The 23,727-nt window shown below is 54.4% G+C and overlaps 2 protein-coding genes across 2 annotated transcripts in view; one reads left to right on the top strand and one right to left on the bottom strand.

Moving 5' to 3' along the window:
- Positions 1 to 7,548, bottom strand: part of LOC111813538 — a 37,532-nt gene extending 29,984 nt beyond the window's left edge. The window contains exon 1 of the mRNA XM_023704547.1: positions 7,511 to 7,548. The gene's annotated coding sequence lies outside the window, so the exon portion shown is untranslated. The remainder of the gene's footprint in view (positions 1 to 7,510) is intronic.
- Positions 849 to 22,677, top strand: Ppp5c (protein phosphatase 5 catalytic subunit). The gene is made up of 13 exons (XM_004644286.3): positions 849 to 1,308; positions 6,531 to 6,772; positions 11,152 to 11,299; positions 16,032 to 16,153; positions 17,850 to 17,915; positions 18,219 to 18,317; positions 18,928 to 19,033; positions 20,562 to 20,704; positions 20,809 to 20,896; positions 21,088 to 21,128; positions 21,222 to 21,400; positions 21,962 to 22,043; positions 22,139 to 22,677. The coding sequence occupies exons 1-13, from the start codon at positions 1,188 to 1,190 to the stop codon at positions 22,199 to 22,201; spliced, it is 1,500 nt and encodes a 499-aa protein (XP_004644343.1). The 5' UTR covers positions 849 to 1,187; the 3' UTR covers positions 22,202 to 22,677.
- The last annotated feature ends 1,050 nt before the right edge of the window (positions 22,678 to 23,727 follow it).

Genomic DNA, 23,727 nt, shown 5'->3' with positions numbered 1-23,727 from the left:
GTGAAAGTCTGTTGAATGCAAAATCAGTGTCTCAGTCTGTAAAATGGACAGGCCCATTAGTATCTAGGGTGACTGTTGGCTGGGGTGGGGTGGGAGGAGAGGTGAGCTCGGCTCATGGGGCAGGAGGTTTGGGATGGGGGAGACTGTGCTTCCGGGAAGAGACCCTGAGCAGAGTTTTAAAAGACTGCCTGAGTAGAGGCCCAGGGCTAGAAGAAGCTGGTAGGAAGGGAAGTACAAAGGCGCGGGGGGTGGGGTGGGGGCTGAAGAAGTTTCCTGAGGCAGGAGTGACTTCAGGGGTCTCCTAGGTCCACAGCAGTTTGGATCCTAAGGGGGCTGGGGAGTCAAGGAAAGCTAGAGGGAGCGAGCCAGTCTTACAGAGCTTTGGAAGCTTTAGCTGCCATAGGAAGGGTGAACTGGAGGGAAGAGGCCACATGAAAGCAGCACGGGGGCTGAGGCTGCGCACCAGGCGACAGAAAATGCAGAGACAACCCGGAGAATCATTCTGAAGATTCGGCAGGGCCTGGGAAGCTGAATTCTGAGAGCAGAACGGACGAAGATGGTGCAACAAACTTGAGTCTTGCTCTGGACTGGGGGATCCTGGGGGCCTTCAGTGAATAACAGAAACACTAAAGTAAAAGATGGGACGTTTACTTTGCTTGAGAAATCACCCATTTTTCAAAGGGGTACATGAGGCGCTGGACTCGGGTTAGGGTTCGTTCAAGGTCACTCGAGAAACTGGCAGTCCGGCCGCGGCTCGGGCTGCGCACTCTCCCTCGGGCAGGCGCGGCCCTGCACAGCAGCCCCACCCGCCAGCGGCGTCTGCAACCCACCCGGTACCAACCTGAGAGGACTGCGGGGTCTTTAAGACCTAAGAAACTTTTGCGGCCTCGGAACACGGTAGCTCCGGAAGCAGAAGCCGCGCCGAGCCTTTTTCCTCCGCGCGCCCCCTTGCTCTTTCCTTATTGGCTCGTTCTTACAAGAGGCGCTGCGCGGAGACCCTCTGGTCACCTTGTCCTCCCCGCACTCTACAGAGACAAGGGGCTTTGCGCAGGCGCGTGAAGGGCGCCTTTGGGGCCCGCGCTTTACGACACTTGCGCGGCAGCGGCGGCGGTCACTCGGCGCTCCTTCGCGACGGTTCGGCCGGGTGCCGCTGGCGGCCGTTGCCAGGGTGGGGGTCGCTTTGCGGCATGGCGATGGCGGAGGGCGAGCGGACTGAGTGTGTAGATCCCCCCCGGGACGAGCCTCCGGCTGATGGCGCTCTAAAACGAGCAGAAGAGCTCAAGACACAGGCCAACGACTACTTCAAAGGTGCGCCTGGCCCGGACGGGGCGAAGGAGGGTGGACAGCGGCTCAGGCCGAGGGGTGCCGTGCGGAACCATGGCAACGCGGAGCGGCAGCCGGGGCGCGGGGCAGGCAGTACCAAGTGACCGGGCGTGAGGAGGCCCGGGATGGCGCTACCAAAGGCGACATAAGGGGTTTATGGGAGGAGGGATAATACCCAGAAGTGGCTTACGGAGCGGGAGCTGCTAAATGGGGAGACTGAGGCGGGAGCTACCAAGTGTGGAGCAGGAAGGGGCCGGAATGTTAAAGCTATCAAATGAAAAATGTGGTAGACCTGAAGAGGGCGCTACCTTAGACTGCCAGTAGGGATGGTGCTACCAAATTGGGAGATCCAGTTGGGTACCACCAAGCGGGAAAGCAGCCCCGTAGGGAAGGGAACTGTGGGGTTAAGGGGGTAGATTATTAGATTGGGAGAGATCAAGGAAGTAGGAGACTTGGGGTGACCCGAAGAAAAGGAACATGTAGGGCATTTGGGAGCAGCGAATGAGACACATGTGGCCCTACCCTTAGACAACTTGTAATTTAGCAGCAGGGTCATTGAGCAAGCATGTAAATAAATAAATTGCCTAAGATGAAAGAAAACCAACAAAGTGATAAAGTAGAGAATAAAGGTTGGGAGCTGCTTTAGATAAGGTGGTCAGAGAATGCCTTGTGGAGAAGGAGGCATTTAAACGGAAATCTGGAGGAGAATTGGGGAAGAAGTGTTTTGGCTAGATGGAACAGCATGTGCAAAGGCCATGGGGTAAGGAAGGAAAAGAGGCCCTCATGACCTGAGCTTTAGCAAGTTTGGGGAGGAAGCTGATTGAAGATAAGGTGAGGATGGAGGCCAGATCGTGTAGGGTCTCACCTGTTTTACCCACCTGTGTAGAAGACACATTGAATAGGTCTGGACTGGAAGAAAATTTGGACTTGATTGGCCTATTTCTAGAATGGATGAGATCACCTAAGAATAGTGTCTGGAGAAGATCTAGAATGGAACCCTGAGGAATTCTAATACTTAGAATGCAAGATGAGGATGCTGAAAGTAGTGGTTAATAAAGTGAAAAGGAAGAGGGTGTTACAAAAGCTGAGAGGAGGGGCTGAGGAGATAGCTCAGATAGAATAAGTGCTTGCCTGGCAAGCGCAAGGTCCTGAGTTCAATCCCCACTATCGCAAAGAATTAAAAAAAAAAACAAAAATAAACAAACAAAAAAAAAAACTGAGAGGAGACAGTGCTTCTAGAAGGAAAGAGACAGGTTCCCTCAATCAGATGCTGCCAAAGCGAGCACCAAGCCTTGGCCAACAGCTCTGTAGCTGCAGTTGGTGTGAATACCTGGGGAATGACAGGGTGATAGTCCACTGGGGAGGGGGGCACTGTGGGTACATGGCAGGTGAGAAAGGTGAAGCAACAGATGCTGACAAGTTTGGGTATTGAATTCTGAAGGGGAGTGTGTTGAGCAAGTCACCTCTTTCAAGGATGGTCCAGCAGAGAGACAGAGTTGATTCTGCAGGAGAGACTCATAGCTGGACAACTTTGGAGAAGGTGGCTGAGCAGTGGGATGCTCTAGAGCCCGATGTTTGGTCAGATGAGAGCAAGGAAAGGAGGTAGGACTGGAGAGAGATTCAGCCAGAGGTAGGAGGCCTGGCTAGGGAGTGAGGGTGTCATTCTGAAGGTGATGGGGAACCAGGAGAGTCTTAAGAGAGGAGCCACGTGGTCTGATTAGCTTTGGAAAAAGATCCCGTGCTGATTGGTGTACAGAGTGGCTAAAAAGGCAGTTCTGCACGAGGCTAGGCTTGAGGAGGAGGGTAGAACAGAGGACAGGTGAGAGGTGGTAGGGACTCAGACCAGGCTGGATGGTAGTGGGGGAAGAGGGTTCTCCAGGCAGAAAGAACCTGGTGACAAGGGCCCAAAGGTGAGCAGAACCTGGCACCTAGAAGAGGGGTGTCTGGAATGGAGGAGGTAAACAAGTGTGTAGTGAGGCTGCAGGCAACAGAATGTTTGAAGCCCCAACTTTCATCTGAGGGCTTTGGGAAGCCCTGGATAGCACTGAACAGAAAAAAGAGGCTTTTGCTTTAGTAAGATTCTGGAGGGCCAGGTCTGGAGTCTGGGGCAGGAACCAGGGCAGGGTGGCAGGGGGGGATCACAGGGATGAAAGTGAGGGAATGGATGTGAGAGATGCTTAGGAGGCTGATGACAGAATGAAAATGCTGGGCTTGGGGTCTAGGGGTCAGGAGGAGCTCAGGATGAGGCCATGTCTCCAGCTAGGTGGTAGGGCTTAAGGTACAGCTGTTCTCTTCCGTGGGGCTTGAGAAAAACAGCAAGAATTGGGATTGCTGATGAGGTGAGTATTCTGGGAAACAGTAAGCCATGGGGAAGGGCCCTTGACTTGGAGGACCTGGGACCTGTGCTCTCAGGAGCCATGGGTGCTGTGCAGGCAACCAGAGATGCCTAGCACAGAGCTGGCTTGGAGAACAACCCCCTGGTCCAGCCTTCTTGCAGGCAGTGGCAGGCACAGAGTCCCAGGCTCAGGGGCTATGGGAATAACAATAAAAGGAATAATTACAGCTCACTTTAATTGAGCCCCAGAGGTGGCCAGGTACTTGCTGGGCTAATCCTCCCTGAGGCCCTGAGAAGTAGGTAGGAGCAGCCCTGTTTGTTTTATAGAGGAAGCAACTCAGAAAAGCGAAACTGCTCACCCAAGGTCAGAGTGTAAGTGCAGCCGGATATCCCCTTCCTCTCCACATGTTCTCTTGCAGCCTCAGAACCATGGTCTCTGTGGGAAGAAGAGGGACTGCAATGGGGAGAGGAGACTTGAGACCTAGACACAGTCTGAGTCCCAGTCCTCCCTCTTCTTTCCCTGGCCTCAGTACCCCTTTCTGCAAAATGGGGGAGGGGGTGGTGCTTAACTCCCAAGGGTCTTCCTGATCTAGAATGAGTGGAGAAGCTCAAGCCTGGGCATGCGCCTTGACCTCCCTGACTCCTCATCTCTGGAATCGGGACTGCCTGGAGGGTTAGGCGAGCTGGTGTCTCAGAGCAGGGCTTGCCTCCTCCAGCAGCATGTGGGTATAATGCGGCCTCTCCCATTTCCTTTCTCCTTCCCTCTTCCCTTTGTTTAGTCATTCATTGGCTGCAGCCCATTGTGAGACTAGGATTTCTGATGCACAAACTGAGGTTCCGAGGGAGGCGCCAGTTTGCCTGTTGTCTCATGTTAGGGATCTGTGCCACCTCTTGGGAGGTGCCTTGCCCCGTGCCATGCAACTGAGGAACACCTTACCCTCAGAGCACTGGCTGGGCTGGGGCAGCCCAGAGGTGGCACCTGACCCAGAGGTCAAGTAGGGCTTTCTAAAGGAGGGACATTGAGCCACTTGGAAGATGGCCAGGAAGGATTGTTCTGTAGTACCTGGTCATATCCCTTCTCTAATTTCAGTCTCTGTCCTCCCATCTTTCCCTTCTTCCCTCCTTCTGTCCTCTCCTTTTCTCCCTCCATTCTTTCCTCACTCATTATCTTCATCTGACTCACTCTTGTCCTCCAGGTGGAGGAAGCTCCAACACCCCCTCTGGGCTGCCTGGTCCTAAACACTGTGGTGTTTGTTTGTTTGTTTGTGAGACAGGATCTCACTCTGCAGTTCAGGCTAGCCTTGAACTCACTGTGTACCCCAGGTTGGCCTTGAATTCATGGTGTTCCTCCTGCCTCGGCCTCTTGAGTGCCAAGATCACCCAGCTGCCCTGAACACTCTGGATCATCACTGTCTGTGTGGAAATAGGTGTTTCTCCTACACTCAGCTGTGTATGGTGGGAGAGCAGGACTGGGGGCTTCAGTGTCCCCCAGAAAGAACAGGAACTCATGAAAGTAAGACAGATGGGCTGCACCCTGAGCTTAGGTTCAGATATGGGAGATCAATTATAGGCAAACAAAGCAAACAGGACAGTCACAGCTGTTGGCTACATGTTCTGGAGAAGACTAGAGTAGGGACTCCTATTTTAGTCTTCAAGGTGCCATAGGAGAAGACACAAACTCAAGTCCAGAGTTGGTATGTCAGTTGTCCAGGGACACACTAGTAAGAGGCAGAGCCAAGGATTGGGCCCAGGCCCATCCTGTGTCCCTCTGCCTGCCTGTGCTGGGCTTCCATCTAGAGCACAGCCAGACATGGTGGTCCGGCTAAACGTGGGTCCATTTTGGTCTTGGCCTGACGAGCATGCCTGCTCATCATATGCTGTGGGACTTCACTCCAGCTTAAACCTTCCTGGTGCAGCTTTAGTGCCCTCCTCTGGAGAATGGGCTGAAGCTGCTGTCCTCAGGTTGTTGTGAAGGTTAGTTGTGACTGACTCCTGTACTAAAACTCTGTGGCACTTGGCACCTTCTGACCTCCCAGTTTGGGTAAAACTCTGAGGCCCTGCAGGCTTGGGTTCTCCTTCCTCTTGTGTGTCATGTGGGAGGAGGCAGGCCTGGCTTTGCAGGTACAGGCGAGGCGTTTGACCTTGAACGAGACCACTGCGGCTCTGTCAGGTGCACACCAGATGGCACTTAAGCTGTGCAGACCGGAGGGTTCCACAGGTCAGGATGTAAAGCATGGGGGACAGCTGTGGCTCATTTCAAATAAAGTCTGACCTTTTGCCCTTGGCTAAGTGTCACACCCTGTCACTCCACATGCAGAATAACATTTAGTCCTCACCATGGATGCCAGGGCCCAGGGGATTTGTCCCATCAGCCTTCCTTTCACCTCTCCTTGGTCCTTTCCTGGCCTTTGTACATGCTGTGGCTTCTGTGGGGACGCCGTCCCTCTAGTCCAGAGCCCCGAGTAGTTGTTTCTTCTCTACCTCCTGTCACACGTAGCCCTCTCTTTTTGGGGGAGCTGGACAACCAGAGAGCTCCGGGCACACCCAGTTGGCCTCATTCAGATCTCCTTCAGATAACCTCGGTGGCACTAAGATTCCCTTCTACACGTGGGGAGAGCGGGGAGCCTCTCCTAGAGTTCTAGGAGAAATAATGCCCAGCTGGGTCTCTAGGGGGCCGAACTGAATGTGACATTGACCGTGGCTTGGGGAGACAAGGCTAGAGCTAGGGTGGGGCAGTTGGACAGGGAAGAGCAGATAGGCTGGGGACACATTTCTCAGCTCCACTGTGGACCTCCGTTTCCTCGTCTGTAAGCAAGGATACAGTACCGGTTCTTGCCCAGGACCCCATCTCATACTGCTCCTTCTTCCACAGCCAAGGACTACGAGAACGCCATCAAATTCTACAGCCAGGCCATCGAGCTGAACCCCAGCAATGCCATCTATTATGGCAACCGAAGCCTGGCCTACCTGCGCACTGAGTGCTACGGCTATGCCCTGGCCGACGCCACTCGGGCCATTGAGATCGACAAGAAGTACATCAAGGGCTATTACCGCCGGGCTGCCAGCAACATGGCACTGGGCAAGTTCAGGGCTGCCCTGCGTGACTATGAGACGGTGAGCCGGGCCTCGGGGAATGGGCCAGCTCCCAGCCCCTGAGCCAGGTGGGTGGGGGGAAGGAGTGTCCCTGTTCCCTCGCCACTCTGCCATCAGCAGATGCCCACAGGCCCCTAGCCTGGAGCACTCTGCAGGGGGATTCCCATCCTAGCTTTGCCACCACTCTTGCACTCTGCCCTTGGGCGGGTCACCACTCTTGCTGTGCTTTGCTTTCCGCATCTGTGAACCGAGAAGCTCAGGCCTCCCCAAGGGCTGGTGCGGGGAATGAATGTGTTGCTGCTCCTCAGAGCCTACAGCAGTGCTGGCGCACAGTCATCTGTAACAATTAACTTTATGATTATAATCACTGTTGCTATTACTGACTGTGAGCAAGAGCCCCACGTAATGAAGTAGGTGAACAAAGGAATTGTAGAATGGGATCTGTGCTCTTGAAGGTAGTAGGACAGGCTGGCGTGTGCTAGTGGGGATGTGTTGCCTGTGGCTTTGGGCAGGTCTTGAAGGATTTGCTACCTAACGACTCACTTCTTGCCTGCTGTCCTGCTGGAGGCCTGAGCAGTGGTGATGTCCTGACAGCCGTGGGACCTGCCAGTACATGCGTGAATCTCTGCAGCGACTCTGGGAGGGGTTGGGAGGAGCCTGAGGTCTGATTATGAAGTCATTTGTCCAGCACTAAGTGTTAGAGCCCCTCAGCCTTGTCCTCTCCTTGGAGCATCAGCTTCCTAAGAACAGGTGCTGTATGGGCTGGGGAGATGGCTCAGTAGAATAAGTGATTCCCTGGCAAGTGCAAGGGCTTGAGTTCAATCCCTGGTTCCACCAAAAAAGAAAAAAGAAAGAAAAGAACAAGTGGGCATGAGAGTGATGGCAGTTTACCCACCCAGTGCCACACACTTCCAGTCCCTGGCCTTCACTTGCCTCTTTTGTGACTGGGGACACTGAGATATCTGGGAAGCCATGTCTGCAGTTGGAGGGAACCTAGTGTGAAGAGCACTGCCAGGTGGGGACAGTGTGCGGAGAGGGGCTGAGGTTACACCCGGGAGGACGGGGCAAATGGCAGTGCAGCAGAGTCCCTGTGAGCTTGGGTGCCCAAGCCCTACCTTGTGCCACTCCCTTTTTTGTCCCAGTCTGGAGAGTAGAGTCAGAAGAGTGACTGTATCCTGGCCAGCTGTGGGGCTCTGATGAAGTGGTATGGGTAAAGGTCACTGGGGCTAGAGGGCTTAGCAATGAGTAACCCAGAGGGCAGTGGGGCTGGGCTCCAGAAAGAGGAGCCACTTGGAGGAGACAGGTGGGGACGGAAGTTGAGAGGAGCCCAGGGCAGGCAGGGAGTGGATCCCTGCTACCGAGTAAGGCGTGAGTTCCTTCCCTGCAAACCCCAAGAGGCTGCAGGAGTTGGTGCCAGTCAGCCGAGCACACCCCCACCTGAGCAGTGGCCAGGTCTTGTGAGCTGACGGGGGAGTCCAGACCCCTGTGTAGAACTGGCTTGAGGAAGGGTCACACCTCAGCACCCAGACGGCACTGAAGAACCCCACACAAGCCTGAGACTTACCCTTCCAGTCAACTGCCACCAGCAGGCCATCCACATTCCCGCCCACTGTCAGCCTACTTCGCCCACACTTATCGGGCTTGGGGCTGAGCCCAGGGACTCTGCCTCATGCTCTCCAGGGCGTCTCACACAAGAGACTGGAGAGTCACCAAGAACAGGGCCAGAACCAGGAGCTAGCTGTCGAGGCAGAGCGAGGTCTGACCTTGAGTGAGTGAGCCTGAGGCGCTGCCCTTGGCAGCTGGGGCCCTTGGGTGAACCTTGTAGGCTCAGCCTCAGTTTCTTCTTCCTCATGTGCATGGGGGAGCTCAGGAGGTGACAGAGCCAGGACTCACCTGGAGCCCGTGACTGGAACTTAGTGAGCTATGAAGTCAGTTGAATGCATAAAGAAGAAAAGATGTTCATGGGAAGAAATTTGTATGTATTGTTTTGTGAAAATATTTGTACTTTCATGGGTAGAGATTTGTTGGGTGTGAGGTAGAAGTCCCATGTATTTCTTGCCGTGAGTTAGAGGACGCCAGCTCCACGGTCAGGATCCTCAGGTTCGCACCCAGCTCAGCTCAGCAGCTTTGGGGCTCTGAGAGCCTTGGCTCCCGGGCCTCAGTGTTCTCATCCACAGAAGGGGGGTTTGCTAGGACCGGTGAACAGGAGTAAGTGATAGCGGTGCCTCCAGAGGGGTGACCGTCTCCTCCAGGTGTCTGCAGACGCCACGTGGGAAGGCCCACAGGAAGGTCTGCCCACGGCTCCCAGACGTGGCTAGGGCACGGGTGCCAGATGTATCTGTTCTGCTCCACCTTCTGGCCCAACCCTTGGCCCCGGTGATGCATCTCCCTTTACTGTGGGCCATGTCACATGCACATACCCCTGTCCTTTCTGGTACTCCTACCAGGTGAGGTTGCCTCTACTTAGGTCCCTACCTCAGAAACCACTGTGTGTGGTCTCTGGCTTTGTTTTTGGTTTCTGAACGTAGCGTCCAGCGTGGTCCTTTAGAAACGCATTTTACCCTGCAAGTCCATATAAGCACCCGGACACCATGGTATGGCTATGCACAGGAACTGGCTAATCAGAGCCAGTGCTTCCTACAGCATTTCCGGGAGGCCAGGCCAGTTGACAACCTGCCATAATAGCTCATTTAATCTGCATAGCAGCCCCCATGGTGAAGCCCTTATCCCGCATGGTGGGGTCCTTGCCCCTTACCTACAGATGAGGAAACCAAGGCCTGGCGGAGGCGGGTCACTGTTCTGAGGCTCCACAGGAATCCCAGCAGGCGGTGGCCTTGTTGCAGTAGGGGCACCTAACCTTGGCCTATGCGGTGAGAAGTTACTGGGGCGGAGGATGCTGAGACCTGAGCTAGAAAGCACTTGGGGGAGAGAGGAGGCGGGGCAGGGGCCAGCCTGGCAAGGCCTGGAGCTGGTGCATCTGGGGCTGAGTGGTCTGCCTGGTAGTACCAGGCAAACAGTGGGGGTTGGTGGGGCCTCACAGGCCAGGCCAGGCCGTGTTGTGGACTTTGTCCTGGGGTGTGGACTCATAGTCTCTGCTATGGGAAGGCGCTCAGCGGATACCTGGTGCTGCCAGCCTCCCTCACCCCATGTGGAGCCACCAGGCCAGCACCCTAGCCTGCACCTGCCAAGACAGGGAAGAGCCCGTCACGCACCTGCCACTGTACAGCTTTTTCTCACCCACTGGCTCCACGCACCTGCCTCAGGGTACATGGACTTTGCCACCCTGCCATTGGCCCTGCTGACGTAACCAGCGTCTTTCTTCCATCAGTGTCAGACTCATCTGCCAGGCTTTCCTCCAGGGGGAGCCCCTGCCCCTTAGAACCAGCCCAGCACTTGTGCCTCTCCCTTGGCCCAGGAGCTTAGGGGGCCTCCTGCTAGTGAGACCATGCAAGTGGGCATTCCAGGATGGTCCAGGGTTACAGATAACTACAGAGAGGTGATTTCTCTTGCCTGGGGCTGCAGCAGGTAAGTGGCAGAGCCAGCATTTGAATCTTGCTCCGCCTACTTTTCAGCTCAGTATTGGCATTTGCAGGAAACAGGGCAGAAGGTAGAGAGAGAGGAGAGGTAGGTTCCTCTTACTGGAAACATTCCATGTCCCAAAGCCGTGTGCCCTGTGCTTTCTGTTTGGTTTCAGTCCATCAGCAAGACAGCCAATGAAAGGGGCTGTGGGGAGTGGGCAGGCCCATGGGCGCTTGCCCTTCCTGACACCGTGCGTGGCCTGTACGTGTGGTCCTGCATGGCATTCTCACAGTGCCCTCTGAGGTTTTACTGCTGCAGGCTGCACCTTACAGAGGGACACTGACCACCTGCCCAGGGCTCATCTTCATATAGGAAACTGAGACTCCCACATAGCTCAAGGCCAAGTGGCTGTTGTGTGCCAGCACTTGGCTCATTCCTTCGAGCTCCCCATCGGGGACCCCTTTAACACTGGTTTCACAGATAGGGGTGCTCAGACTTGGGGCTCAGCTATAGCAAGCTGCCTGGAGCCCACCCCCTGCGCTGATTAGTTAGACACTGCACCTGTGCCCCAGGACACTGAGGCTGAGTACGTGATCCTTAGGTGAGTGTGTTTTCTCCCACCAGTCATTACAGCTAAGATTTCTGACAGCTCCTGCATGGGCTCCTGCGTCTGCCCCTTGTGGCAGCTCTGATCTATTTTGGGTTGCAGAACCCAAAACTCAGAGATGACAAACACCCAGTTTGCCCCATTACGGCCCATGGTCACTTCAGTGTCTTCAGAGCCCACGCCGCAGAGCCTATGCGTCCCCCCACCAGGCAGGCCTCCCCGCATGGTGAATGCTGATGCCTGTCTCCTCTCTCCCACTTCCTCCCTCTCCCAGGTGGTGAAGGTGAAGCCTCACGACAAAGATGCCAAAATGAAGTATCAGGAATGCAACAAAATCGTGAAGCAGAAGGCCTTTGAGCGGGCCATTGCAGGCGACGAGCACAAGCGCTCCGTTGTGGACTCTCTTGACATCGAGAGCATGAGTGAGTTGGGCACGGATGCCCACCCTTCTGCCCAGAGAGCTGCATACCTGGCTGGGGGCAGCAGGATGTGGCTTAAGCCAGGGTCATCAGGCATGGACCATCTTGCTGGCTTCTCCCACAGTTGTTGGCTGGTTAACTTCTCAGTCTCTTCTCCCTTCCATCCTCCAGCCTTGTACTTAAATTAAGGACACTCTAGAATCTTTTATCATAGTCCAAGAAATGTCTCCTCCAGTTCGTTCCTATTCAGATAGGGAAAAGTGGCCTGGGTGTCAGGCTCATGGCCATTGTCACCACCAAGGAATATTGTGGTATCTACTGTTAACTTTGCCAGGTGAGATTAAGCCCAGCCCACCTGCATCAGGCCCTTGGGAATTCCAACATGTGTCACCTCGGAATTATCACCCTGGCTTTGGTACTTGTAGTTACCTCCCCAATCCTGTGACCACTGCTGGGGTGGAAAGTTGATGGGGTAGAGAAAATAATAAGGAAATGGCATAATCATCTCAACCAGTGTACTCCTCTCCCAGCAAGAAGCTTATGGCCACTCCAGCGTGCACTGGGAAGATGGGGAGTATCTAACAGGGACACCCCTTTGGTCCTTCTTCCCTTTATCTGTCTTCATGTTAAACGGCCAGCCTTTCGGTTTCTAATTACATTTCTGTGATACACTGTGACTGTGACTCCCTGCCAGTGATGGCCACATGCTGTGCTCCTTGGTGTGGAGAGGTGACAGCTGGCTGTCCACATCTGCCCTGATTTCCATTCTGGTTTTCCTGGAGCACTCTGGGTATTGCAATTCTACCAGGCAAGCAAGGCCAGCTGTGGACCGTCTAGTCCTGTCCAGCCCCATTTGGAGTTTTCCAGGGCCGCCAGCTGGGTTCAGAGCCTTCTGGGCAGTGTGTGGCCGTTGCAGCCTGACCCTGCTGCTGGCAGGCAGATCCACTTGCTGGCATTCTGCCCAAGGGCAGCGGGAGCAGGCCTGCGCTCGCCCATCTGTGCTTGCTGCCTCTCAGCTCCCTGTGCCACTCATTGTGGACCGGTAGCCACCTGAAATGAGCACCCGAGGACGTCTGCCCGTGTTCTTCAGGCCCTAGGGAGGAGTTTGAGGGCATCAGCATGCCCTGCTTTAGTGTACCCCTAAAACTTCCAAGGGCTGTGCTGCATGCAGGCATCTCCCTAACAGGCCAGGCTCCCACTGCTGTCCTGCCCGGCCGTGTGGCCTGCCTATTGACAGTGCCCAGGAGTCAGTAAACACCTAAACGCAAGCCAGGTATGGTGGCACACACCTGTAACCCTAGCACCAGGCAGGTGGAGGCGGGAGGGTCACCACAAGTTTGTGGCCAGCCTAGTGTACATAGTGAGCTCAAGGCCATCCCAAACTGCATAGACCCTGTCTCAAAAAAGCAAAACAAAAACCACCCAAACACAGGGCCTCCACGCAGTGTAGCCTGCCAGTGTGGCTCATCATCTAGGATCAGAGCATCTTCCTGAGCAGGACGTTGTCTGTCTGTTATGTTGCCTTGTTTGGTTTTGGTCTGTTTTTATTTTACTGTATTTTTTTGGAAGAATTTTTTTGTTTGTTTGTTTTTGTTTTGTTTTGTTCTGTTTTTTGTTAGGGGAGTTTTATTTTTTGTTTTTGGTGCCGAGGACTGAACCTAGGGCTTCCAGCTTGCTAGGCAAGTGTTCTACTGCTGAGCCAAATCCCCAGCCCCTGTCTGTTTGCTGTGGAAATACACAATAAGCAGCTTTTGGGGCTGCTGAGAGCTATTATAGGCACTGTCCAACTGTCACTAGAGCCCAGCAGGCCATGTGGACCAGTGCCATTTCACTGTGGAACTGCAGGCCCTGCGTCCCAGAGTGCCTCACCCAAGATGTCATGGTTTTCTCAGGTTTCAAGATCGTTTTGTGTCCTTCGCCTATAGGGACAGCCTCAGCCAATGCCCTGTAGCAAGGTGACAAGTGTCCCTGAGTGGAAACTCTGTAGCCCTCTACCCTTCAAGTGCCAGGGGAGGCTCCGGCTGGGGCTGTTGCACAGAAATGCACCCCTGCCGGCGCCCACTCCTCCATGCCATGGGCTCGAGTGTGCAAGTGGTTCCATGCTCATGCCATGCCCAGCTAATGTTGCCTGCAGGATGCACGTCCATGCCTCCTGTTTATGTGCTGCGGAGGGGAGAGCTCGCCCAGTGAGATGGTGTGTGTCCTGTCCTGTGGTCAGTAGAAGAAGTGCAGTCACTTCATGTGAAGTGGCTTCAGATAACTTGGGCTGCGCTCTCGCTGTGTAGTAGAGCACTTGCCTAGTGTGCACCAGATCCCAGGTTCAAAACAAGTGTAAGTATGCATATATGTAAAATGCCATTTTATCTATAAACTTTTACTCCTATTGGCCCTCTCTTTCCTAACAGTAGCCTCCATGGGGCCCTAATCAAAAGGTTTGGGCTTTCCAGGATGAGGTCAGGGTGCTAGGCAGACGTGCTGTCCAGTCCCACAGAGTACTGCAGTGTGAAGGTGCTTTTCCTTCCCATTGTGAAAGTCAGATCTGCAGAGATGAGCTGACAGCAGACAGACGGACAGAAAAGAAGCTGTTAGTCTCAGGAACCTTACAGGAGATGACATGGTGCATGAGGGGCCAAATGGTTGCTCTTTTAACAGCGTAAAGGAAAGGAGGACTTGGGGGAGATGAGATAGGTTATAGAAAGGGCAGAGGAGGGACTTGGTGGGGACAGAGGCTTGGAATCAAATCCTCATCGGCGCAGCCCCTGGAAGAGTAGGAAGTGACCTGTGAGAGGAGAGGACTTTTAGCCCCTCGAGTGGAGAGCCTTCCCTGGCTGGTGCACGTGATTCCTGCGAGCAGGATCAGTTCAGTATGCTCACCCACCAGAGCGCCATATCTTGGGGGATCATTCTCTGAGCCCCTGCAGCATTCTTGTACTGAAGCCCACTGAGGACCCCAGCTCTCACAGTCCAGTCCACCCTCTCATTTTGCTGCTCTGAGAGTGTAGGCCACATCACACTTCCCCGATGGATCTGGGTACCACAGTGCGTGGGGCTCCCACATCGAGGAGCCTGGGAATTCCTCCTTGCCACTCTCAGACTGTACACATCGGTGCATAGGAGGCTGTATGTCCCAGTTAGGGGCTGAGCAATAAGATCCTGGTCCCTTTTCCTGTCCTTAGCTGTGCTGATCTGCCTGTTGCCCCAGGCAGCTGCAACCTCTCCAGACTGGGTGACAGCAGAGCTGCCTGGTACCCTGAAGTGCTGAGAGAGCCCTTTAGCCCCATTTCTTGGCCTTTTACATTCACTCTCATCCAGGTTTTATGTGCTTACTCTTAATGACCCCTTAAAAATTTTTACCTTCTGTTGGGTGTAGTGGTACACATCTGTAATCCCAGTGCTTGAGAGGCTGAGGTAGGAGGATCGCTGTGAGTTCAAGACCACCCTGAACTAAGGCCAGCCTGACCTGCATAGCAAAACCCTGTCTCAAAATGAAAAAAAAAAAAAAAAAAATCATTTTTCAACCTTTGTTGGAGTTCAATGAATTTTCCAGATGGCTTGCACGGCTCAGAGGAGACATTTACCAGTTTATGAAGGACAGTGTTACAGAGGTACATGGGAAGGGGTGCCAGGCTTGAGAGCACTTGCCTGCCCTGCCAACTGGGAGCTGGCTGGGCTCTCGCCTCTGGGCTTCTATGGAGGCCCCAGTACTTGGGCAGCAAGGAGCATGTCATTGGCTGTTAGGTCTGTAGACACAAGTCCATCTGTGTGCTCCCTGGAAGCCGGTGCTCCAGGTGAGCGAGGAAGGAAGCTGGGTGTATGGGAGGGCTTGCATCCTGAGAGGATGGAGGAGCTGTCATCCCTGCGAGAAAGCACCGTCGTGGGGCTGGTGAGATGGCTCAGTGGTCTAAAGCACCTACTTAGAACAAGCTTAGCAAAGCACAGGACAGGGACCACGGTTCAATCCCCCAGCACCACATGCCAGCCAGCCCCGCCCCCTGGTGGGCTGAGCTGGCCACACACACACACACACACACAATAAATAAATAAATAAATAAAAATAAAATATTTTTTAAAAAAGAAAGCACCGTCGTGTGAAACTCAGCTGTGCGAGGGGCTCATGGCTCTTTTTCCTGGCCACAGTGTCACAGATGACTTTGACCTCCTGGAGAGAGCCCCTGCAATTCTGGAGACATGTTCTGCCATTCACACTGCGGAGCAGTTTACATGCTTTGCATGCTTTGTGTCTGTTGATATACTGCCCTGAGGAAGAAGAAAGGATGTTATATAGTTGCTACTGTTTTTTTGTTTTGAAAACAGTGTCTCATGTTACACAGGCTGGCCTTGAAGTAACTGGTGTACACCAAGCCCAGCCTCTCCATTCTGATGTTATTCCAGGGTCACCAGATGTCGTGGGCTGCAAATCTGAGGAAAGATTATTGATCAGTTAGCATCTTCATCATTTAGGTGGTGCTTTTAGAGTTTAAAGTGGAGGGGGACCTCCCACAGGAGCAGCCACTGTGGCCGTCAAGAGGCTCACTTGGGCGATATAGGATTTGAGGATTAGCACGCAACTAACCCTAAAATGAGGAAAGGCCAGAAGGGCTCGTCACAGTATCACAGTCCTTTGTCCCTCTCCATCTTCGTGTCCAAGGCCGGGTCTCCCCCATCCCTGGCCACCAGGTCCCCCTCTCCCTCCCACAGTGGCTGAGGCCACGGACTTGTTCTCTTGCTCACACAGCCATTGAAGATGAGTACAGCGGGCCCAAGCTGGAGGATGGCAAAGTGACAATCACCTTCATGAAGGAGCTCATGCAGTGGTACAAGGAGCAGAAGAAACTGCACCGGAAGTGCGCCTATCAGGTAACTGCCACACCTGGCGCCCTGCATCCCCTGATAGCAGAGGAGAGGGCTGCACGATAGCTCCTCAGTTACCGTGCGCACATATTGAGGGCTGCAGTCTTTGCAGGAGTGACAGATGATGCCATGCCACAGGTGCAGAGACCCGGGCCAGGTGTGAGATACCCGCCAAAAGGAAATGGGAGGGGTGAGTAGGGGAGGTGTGGTCAGCGAAGGCCTCAGGTGGCCGCGTTGACCTGAGTGTAAAGCTCCACACTGCGACACTGTCAGCAGACATGGTGTCCTCCCATCATGCAGGTTGACTTCCCCAGAACTCGTCTCCAGTTGGGTGGAGGTGTGTGCCAAAGGGTCAGACAGACTTAGGTTTTGAGGCTGCTGCTTTAAGCCTTCGGTTTCCACTAGCTCTGTCAAAGAACAAGCTTACAGCAAATAATTTCAAGATCTTAATTGACTTTTATTTTTTACTCTAGAGTCTACATTTCAGTCCATAAACTGAATCTGGTAAAGCTGGGCGTGGTGGCACCAGCTTCTAGACGTGGAAATCTCCACCCTTTAGCCCTGCTGCAAGCCTTTTAGGTTGCCGAGTTCTCTCATCTCCAGTCTTGCCCCCACTGGGGGCCTCTGCACCCAGCTTCCCATGACTTCTTTTTTTTTTTCTGGAACCGGGCATTGAACTCAGACCCTTGCACTTGCCAGGGAAGCGCTTATTCCATTGAGCTGTCTCCCCGGCCCCTTCCCACGACTTCTGTAAAGGTCATGAGAGTCAGCACCAGAAGCAGAGGCGTGCTGTGGTGTGACTCCCTGGGCTCTTGTTTGTCCCCACAGCCACCCCCTGGGCCCCCCGCAGCACAGTCCCGGCAGGTGCCACCTCTTTTCCTGAGGAAGATATGGCTCTGTGCTGCCCACAAATTGATTCATTTAAGTTTCTTTGCATCGTGGGTCTCAGATTTTTGTTTGCTTTTTAAGATTTAATATTGTTGGTTATTTGGCTTGTTTTTGCCCTCAGCAGTATGCATGATTTTCTACATGCTTGGCAGTCTAAGCAGCTTCCTGGCAAGTGCAAGGATCCGGGTTTGATCCCTAGTACTGCATACCGTGCCAGCCTGCACCAAACCAGCCACCAAAACGGAGCCTGGTGGCTCACACCTGTACTCTCAGCACTGGGGAGGCTGAGACAGGAGGATCACTACAAGTCTGAGCTGCATAGCAAGACCCTGTACCAAATAAATTTTAAAAAATAATGATTTTCTACATTCTCACTAGAAGGGAATACCACCTTTTTTTTTTTTGAAATAGCATTCTTCTCCCTAGATTTTTATGAAAGCTGTCCATCCTGCAGAGAAGTTGAAAGCACAGTGCCATTAATGTCTGCGCATGTTTCGCTCACGTTCACTCCTTGTGAAGTTTCATCTTTTGAAGGGACTTCTATGACAGTAACTTTTAGATGTGTCCAAGCCAGTTCTTTCATAAAGTTCTGTACAGTGTGAACTCAGCCTCTTGTTCCCTCGCTGATGATGACTTCAAGGGAAGCCAGAATTCAAGTTTTTCTCATTAAATGATCCTGACGTTGCCCACTCAGAGCAGCGCCTGAGGCCACCTTGGCCCTGCAGCGCCCACCCCGAGCCTCCCGCCTGCATCCGTAGCCCCGAGGGCCCCTGGACATCCAGGCTTGCCTCTCACAGTCTGCTCTGCCTTCCAGATCCTGGTGCAGGTCAAAGAGGTCCTGTCCAAGCTGAGCACACTTGTGGAGACCACGCTCAAAGAGGTGCGTAGCGTGGGTTGAGCGTGGGGTGGGTGGCTCTGTGGCTGGGGGTGGAGGCCCCAATCTCAGGAACCAGAAGCACACCTGCTCCGGTCTGCCCTCCCTCTGTCCCTGACGCAACACCCTGCTGTGTTTCTCTCTTCCTGCACGGCCCCTCACATTCTGGCCTCCTTTCTGCCTCCTGCTTCATTGCTGTGTCCACTGCATGTCGCCCTTGCATGGATCTTCTCGGTCTGCCCTGACCTCTGCCCCCTCCCCACTTGTCTCTCTGGGCCCCTCCCTCTCCGGTGGCCTCTTTTCTTCCAGACAGAGAAGATTACAGTGTGCGGGGACACCCATGGCCAGTTCTATGACCTCCTCAACATATTTGAGCTCAACGGCTTACCCTCGGAGACCAACCCCTATGTATCCTTCTCAGCACAGCCAGCCTGGGTTCCCCATGCCCCCAGCAGGGCTAGTCCTGGTACCCTTCTGCCATGTCACCCAGGCCAGCGTGTGACTCAGCCTTTCTTGTTTGCTCCAAGATGACAAACACCTACCCTGCCCACACTGTCCATCCCTGTGTCCCTCCCAGCCAGGGATCTAGCAGGTGCTTCCTGTCTTAGAGACCATTTCCTCATGGACCTAGGGATCGTGATAGATGAGCCAAGTTGTGTATGCTGGGGAGGGAGCACAGTGCCTGGCCACACTTGCATCAGGACTAGGCCTTATGCTGGGTGCTGATAAGCAGCCTCTGCACGCCACCTGCCTATGCACTGGGCCCCACTTCCCCTCTGGCTTTGGGGCTGCTTGGGGGGACAGCTGGAGTAGCTGCCTGCCCAGGCTTCCCTGAGGCACAGGTAAGGTTGGTTCTTGGAGCCATCCTTCTTAGGGACCAATTATAGGCACCCAACCCCCTTGGTCTCTCTCCTTAGGAAGGACTAGCAGGAGCCTTGGGTGGGGGAGACCTAGGAAGGAACAGCCTGTGGAGCCCATCTTCTGTCGCCCCACTTCCTTTGGTTTCCTTAGCGGGCAGATATTTAATGGTGACTTTGTGGACCGTGGCTCCTTCTCTGTCGAAGTGATCCTCACCCTTTTTGGCTTTAAGCTTCTATACCCAGATCACTTTCACCTACTTCGAGGTGAGCTTAGAGGCAGCGGGTCCTGGGCTCTTCATGGCAGAGCGCTTGCCTTTCGTGCTCAGCCTCCACTTCTTTACCTGTAAATCAAGGGTAATCACTGCAGCAGTTCACTTGGTGCATTCCCAGGGATCACGCCAGGGCCACCTTGGAAGACTGAGCAGGTTGTGCGCTGCCCAGTGACACTGCATGCTCATTGCTTACTGTGTGTTTATGTGACTTGTCCAGTTGATGGCAAGCAAGGGTCATTAGGGCAGGGGAGTCTGTGACTTCTATTTTTCAAACAGGCACAGTTGGGTGGTGAGATCACTGGCTGTGTAGCCCCAGACCATTGGTGCCACCTCCCCAGGCCTCCATCTGGCCTACGTGGCAGTTGGTGCTTGTGTCTGACCTCCAGGGCGAGGGTAGGTCAAGGCTGTTGAGCTGGAGCAGCAGGGAGCAGTGACTGCCCGAGGGCTCTTGGGCTGAGCAGGCAGGCGGGGTGCGCATGGGCATTGTCAGGGAGTCCCATGCCCCAAGGGAGAGGGCATCTGGGGCGCCCCTTAGGCCATCCTGGGCAGCTTGCCAGGGAATGCGCTGAACCAAAGATCTAAGTGGGAGAGGGAACAGACAGGCAGGGACCTGCTTGTACCAAGTTTCTGGGACAGTAGGGCAGCTTGGCAGCTGTGGCCCTTTGCCGTGGGCTTCGGGGCTCCAGTGCTGTGGCAGTCCTGGGAGACTGGCCAAATGTGGCCTGCAGCTCTGCACACTGTGGTCATTACAGGGCTCTGAGCAGAGTGGGGTTTGGGCTGCCTGAGTTGTCAGCTTATCCCCCAGCCTCAGTATGACCACAGACTGAGAACCAGGTGGCAATGGGTGATAGCGAGGGGCAGCAAGCTGGGGCCTTCCAGGTAGACCCCAGAGTGTGCCTAAGAGCAGGCGCAGGTGTGAGGCACCCTAAGACTATGGCTGCTGTTGATGGACCAACACACCTAGGGGTGTCATGGGGTTGGGTCCTTAGGGCTGTGAAGTTCACATTCCTCACTGGACACAAAAGGAACAGCAAGGGCTTGCTGGAACAGCAGCCCTCAGAGGGGAGGGCTGCCAGCACAGTGGAAGGTATGGCTGGGTAGGCCTAAAGCCAAGGGAGGGCAGTGAGGAGACCTCTGTGGGTATTAGTGAGCTCAGGCCAGGGTCAGACCCTACGCCTCTAGCAGTGGGATCCACCTCAGGTCCCCCGATTAGGGCAAGAGGGAGGTAAGCAAACCGCACTGAGCGCAGCGTAGCACTAGGCTGTGGCCAACGACTGCTGTGTGCGCGGATGCCCTGCAGCCCATCCTGGAGCCCCACTGGAGACCTGCAGACCACTGGTCAGGCCCCCAGCCCTCGTGCCACATGCATGGGCCATGTGCTCCCACACGACAGTGTCCTCACCTCACGGGGCATCTGTGAAGGGCCTGTGCCAGGGGTGGCCTTGCCTAAGTTCCAGGTATGTTCCTGAGGATGCCTGGTGGGGGATGCTGAGGAACTTCTTCCGCCCCTGTCATGGCAGGCAACCACGAGACAGACAACATGAACCAGATCTATGGCTTTGAGGGTGAGGTGAAGGCCAAGTACACAGCCCAGATGTACGAGCTCTTCAGTGAGGTGTTCGAGTGGCTCCCTCTGGCCCAGTGCATCAACGGCAAAGTGCTGGTGAGGACGCCTGCCCCACAAGTGGGCAGTAAGGTGGATGTGCTGGTGAAGTGAGGGGAGGGGGCTGCTCCTCCTACATCCCAGCAGCTCCCCGCTTCCCCCAGATCATGCACGGAGGCCTGTTCAGTGAAGACGGTGTTACCCTGGACGACATCCGGAAAATCGAAAGGAATCGGCAGCCCCCAGACTCAGGTAGGTGGGTGCAGGCCTCAGTGTCTCCAGAGGGGAAGAGTGCCCTGGGCTCTCCCGAGCTGTATGGGCTTTGTGCCCTTGGTGAGGAACCCCAGCCCCAAGAGTCATCACCTGTAATGTGGGTCAGTACTGCGGCCTAACTGCTGGGCCAGGAGTAGACAGATCCTTCATGCTCCTTCCTGCCCTACCAGGTCCCATGTGTGACTTGCTGTGGTCGGATCCACAGCCCCAGGTGAGTGGCATTGCCCAGGAGTTTGGTTCCTGGGCAGAGTGGGTGAGGGTGGTGCCAGGAGCCGCCCTAAACCCCCCTGCCTGCCACCCCCAGAATGGGCGCTCGGTCAGCAAGCGGGGCGTGAGCTGTCAGTTTGGGCCGGATATCACCAAGGCCTTCCTGGAGGAGAACCATCTAGACTACATCATCCGCAGCCATGAGGTCAAGGCCGAGGGCTACGAGGTGGCACATGGCGGCCGCTGCGTCACTGTCTTTTCTGCCCCCAACTACTGGTGCGTCTCCACCTTCCCCGTCTAGCACCTTTTTCCCATACCATATGTTTTTGTCTCTTTTGATTTTAATTTTATGATGATGGGAAGAAAGATAAACAAGAGTAAGTAAACTGTCATCACCATGTACCCGTCACAGCGCCACACCAGGGCTAAGCCATCCCTGGGTGGTCCATCTTTCTTCCTTGATAGCCCAAGAGCTTTCAAGGGGAAAACTTTCCTTTCTTTACCTGTGAGTCCCCTGCCCTTTCCTCCCACTGCCCCCTTTTCTCTCTGGAAGATGCTGCCGTGGGCCAGGCTGGTTTCCCCTCAATGCCCTACTTCCATGGGGTGGGTCATGCCCCCTTTCTGCTACCCTCCCCTCCCACTTCTCCACCCCTTTTCCCTGGATTTCTCTTTCTGCCCCTGGGCTCCTCTTTTGTCCCTACACTTTCCAGCGCTTTCGTCCTTTCTGCCCCCACCTGCCATGGCACTGTCCCTGCCTCTCCCACCCTTCCCTCTGCCTTCCCTTCCTCCTAATCCATATCCCTGACCTGTACTGTCACTGTGCCCCTGTCCCTACAGCGACCAGATGGGGAACAAAGCCTCCTACATCCACCTGCGGGGCTCCGACCTGCGGCCCCAGTTCCACCAGTTCACAGCAGTGGTGAGTCAGCCTGGGTCCCTTGCCCTGGGTCTGGGTCTGGGCAGCGGGTCCCCAACTGGTGCAGGCGCTCACTGTGTCCTCCCTGCCTGCCGCAGCCTCATCCCAACGTGAAGCCCATGGCCTACGCCAACACGCTGCTGCAGCTAGGGATGATGTGAGACAGCAGCGGGCAGGCGGTCGCACCCCAGGGCCCTCCGCTCAGCCAGCCCAGTTTGGGCAGAGCAGGCCCCGCCCCAGGGCAACGTTGGACCCCCCCTTTACTTTGTAAAGTTTGTATTTATTCCTCTTTAGGTTTGCAGAGGGGGTGGGGGCAGAGCGGGGCTGGCCGGAGCATTCCAGATCAGGTCAAAGTAGGCTCTGGGGCAGCGAGGCCAGGGCATTCGGGCATTTGGAGGAAGGCTGGTCTCTGGTGGGCGGGGTCTTGTGGGTTCCCGCCCCCTCGTTTGCATGGCTCCTCCCTCGCTAAAAGCAATAGGGCCGGCCATAGGCAGACCCAAGGAAGAGGGTCTTCAGGGAGGCCTCGTCTGCATCCCTTCCTAGGAGCCCCAGTGTGGGGCTAGGCTGGGGCCCACCCCCTCCCCAGCTGTTTTATGTCTGTAATTAAATGTTAAAATAAAGTCAATATTGTAAGTCACCTTGTCTCAGCTGCAGCCACCTGGTGCTGGAGGTAGGGCAACCATTTCCTCTGGAGACCTGGGGTAGGAGCCTCTCAGTCCACCTGCCCTGAAGGAACTGCCAATGTCAGCACAACAGAGGTGTGCTGCCCTGCGTCTCATCCTCAGTGACAGTGATCTGCAGCCTCGGAGCTCTGGCTGGTTGGGAGCAGCCCCTGTCTGCCAACATTTTGGCATAGGTCCTGCCAGGTTTATTTTCTTGTCTCTATACATCCAGTTTAAAAATAAGTAGCAGTGGCTGGGTGTGGTGGTGCACACCTGTAATTCCAGCACTGGGTAGGCTGAGGCAGGAGAATCATTGTAAGTTGGAGACCAGCCTGCGCTACAAAGTTAGCTCAAGGCCACCCTGATTTACATGGTGAGATCCTGTCTCAAAAAAAAAAAAAAAAAAAAAATTAGGAATATGTGGGGTCCACAGCACAGACACACTGGCATATTTTTATACATCAGGAAAACTGTTCAAAATGACTATTAATAGGTCAGCTGTTGCAGAAAGAGGAACTGCAGCAAAGTTGACTATCATGACTATGCTGAGCTTGACATAGCTATCAAAAGCTTCAAGTTCACAAATTGAGCAAGTTTGTACTGAGTAACTTTCGTGTCTTACTACAAAGTCTCACGGGTCCGGTGGACAGGAGCAATTGTGTTTTTAACCACTTCCCCAAAAATACTTGAGCCACCTAGCATTCAGGAAGCTGAGGCAGGAGGAGCTCCTGGAGTTCAAGGCCACCCTGCACTACATATTGAGACTGAAAAAAACAAAAGCAAAAACCTTGAGCCAAAAAGAAAGTCTTGGTTCCAAATTAGACAAACCACAAAATCAGCTGGTACTTCAGGACACAGCTACCTACTGATCAGATCACTGTGCGCATTCATGCCTCATCTTTACATGGGACAACAGTTGGGGAGAGGATCGTTTTATCATAGTCTGAAAGGATTTCCCCAGCCCTCAGCAGGAGTGTAGAGCTTCAGGCTCCCTGCAGGCACAGTCATGGGAACAGGGTACTTGT

Source organism: Octodon degus, unplaced genomic scaffold, assembly GCF_000260255.1.
Source record: "Octodon degus isolate 3935 unplaced genomic scaffold, OctDeg1.0 scaffold00197, whole genome shotgun sequence".
Taxonomy (NCBI): domain Eukaryota; kingdom Metazoa; phylum Chordata; class Mammalia; order Rodentia; family Octodontidae; genus Octodon; species Octodon degus.
Note: the sequence above shows the minus strand (reverse complement) of the source record. Positions and strands in the feature narration are given on the sequence as shown.

Coding starts and splice junctions, on each gene's coding strand:
- Ppp5c (XM_004644286.3), top strand. CDS start 1,188: ATGGCGATGGCGGAGGGCGAGCGGACTGAGTGTGTAGATCCCCCCCGG. Junction 21,401..21,961: donor TTTTCTGCCCCCAACTACTG/GTGCGTCTCCAC, acceptor CTGTCCCTACAG/CGACCAGATGGGGAACAAAG. Junction 22,044..22,138: donor TCCACCAGTTCACAGCAGTG/GTGAGTCAGCCT, acceptor TGCCTGCCGCAG/CCTCATCCCAACGTGAAGCC.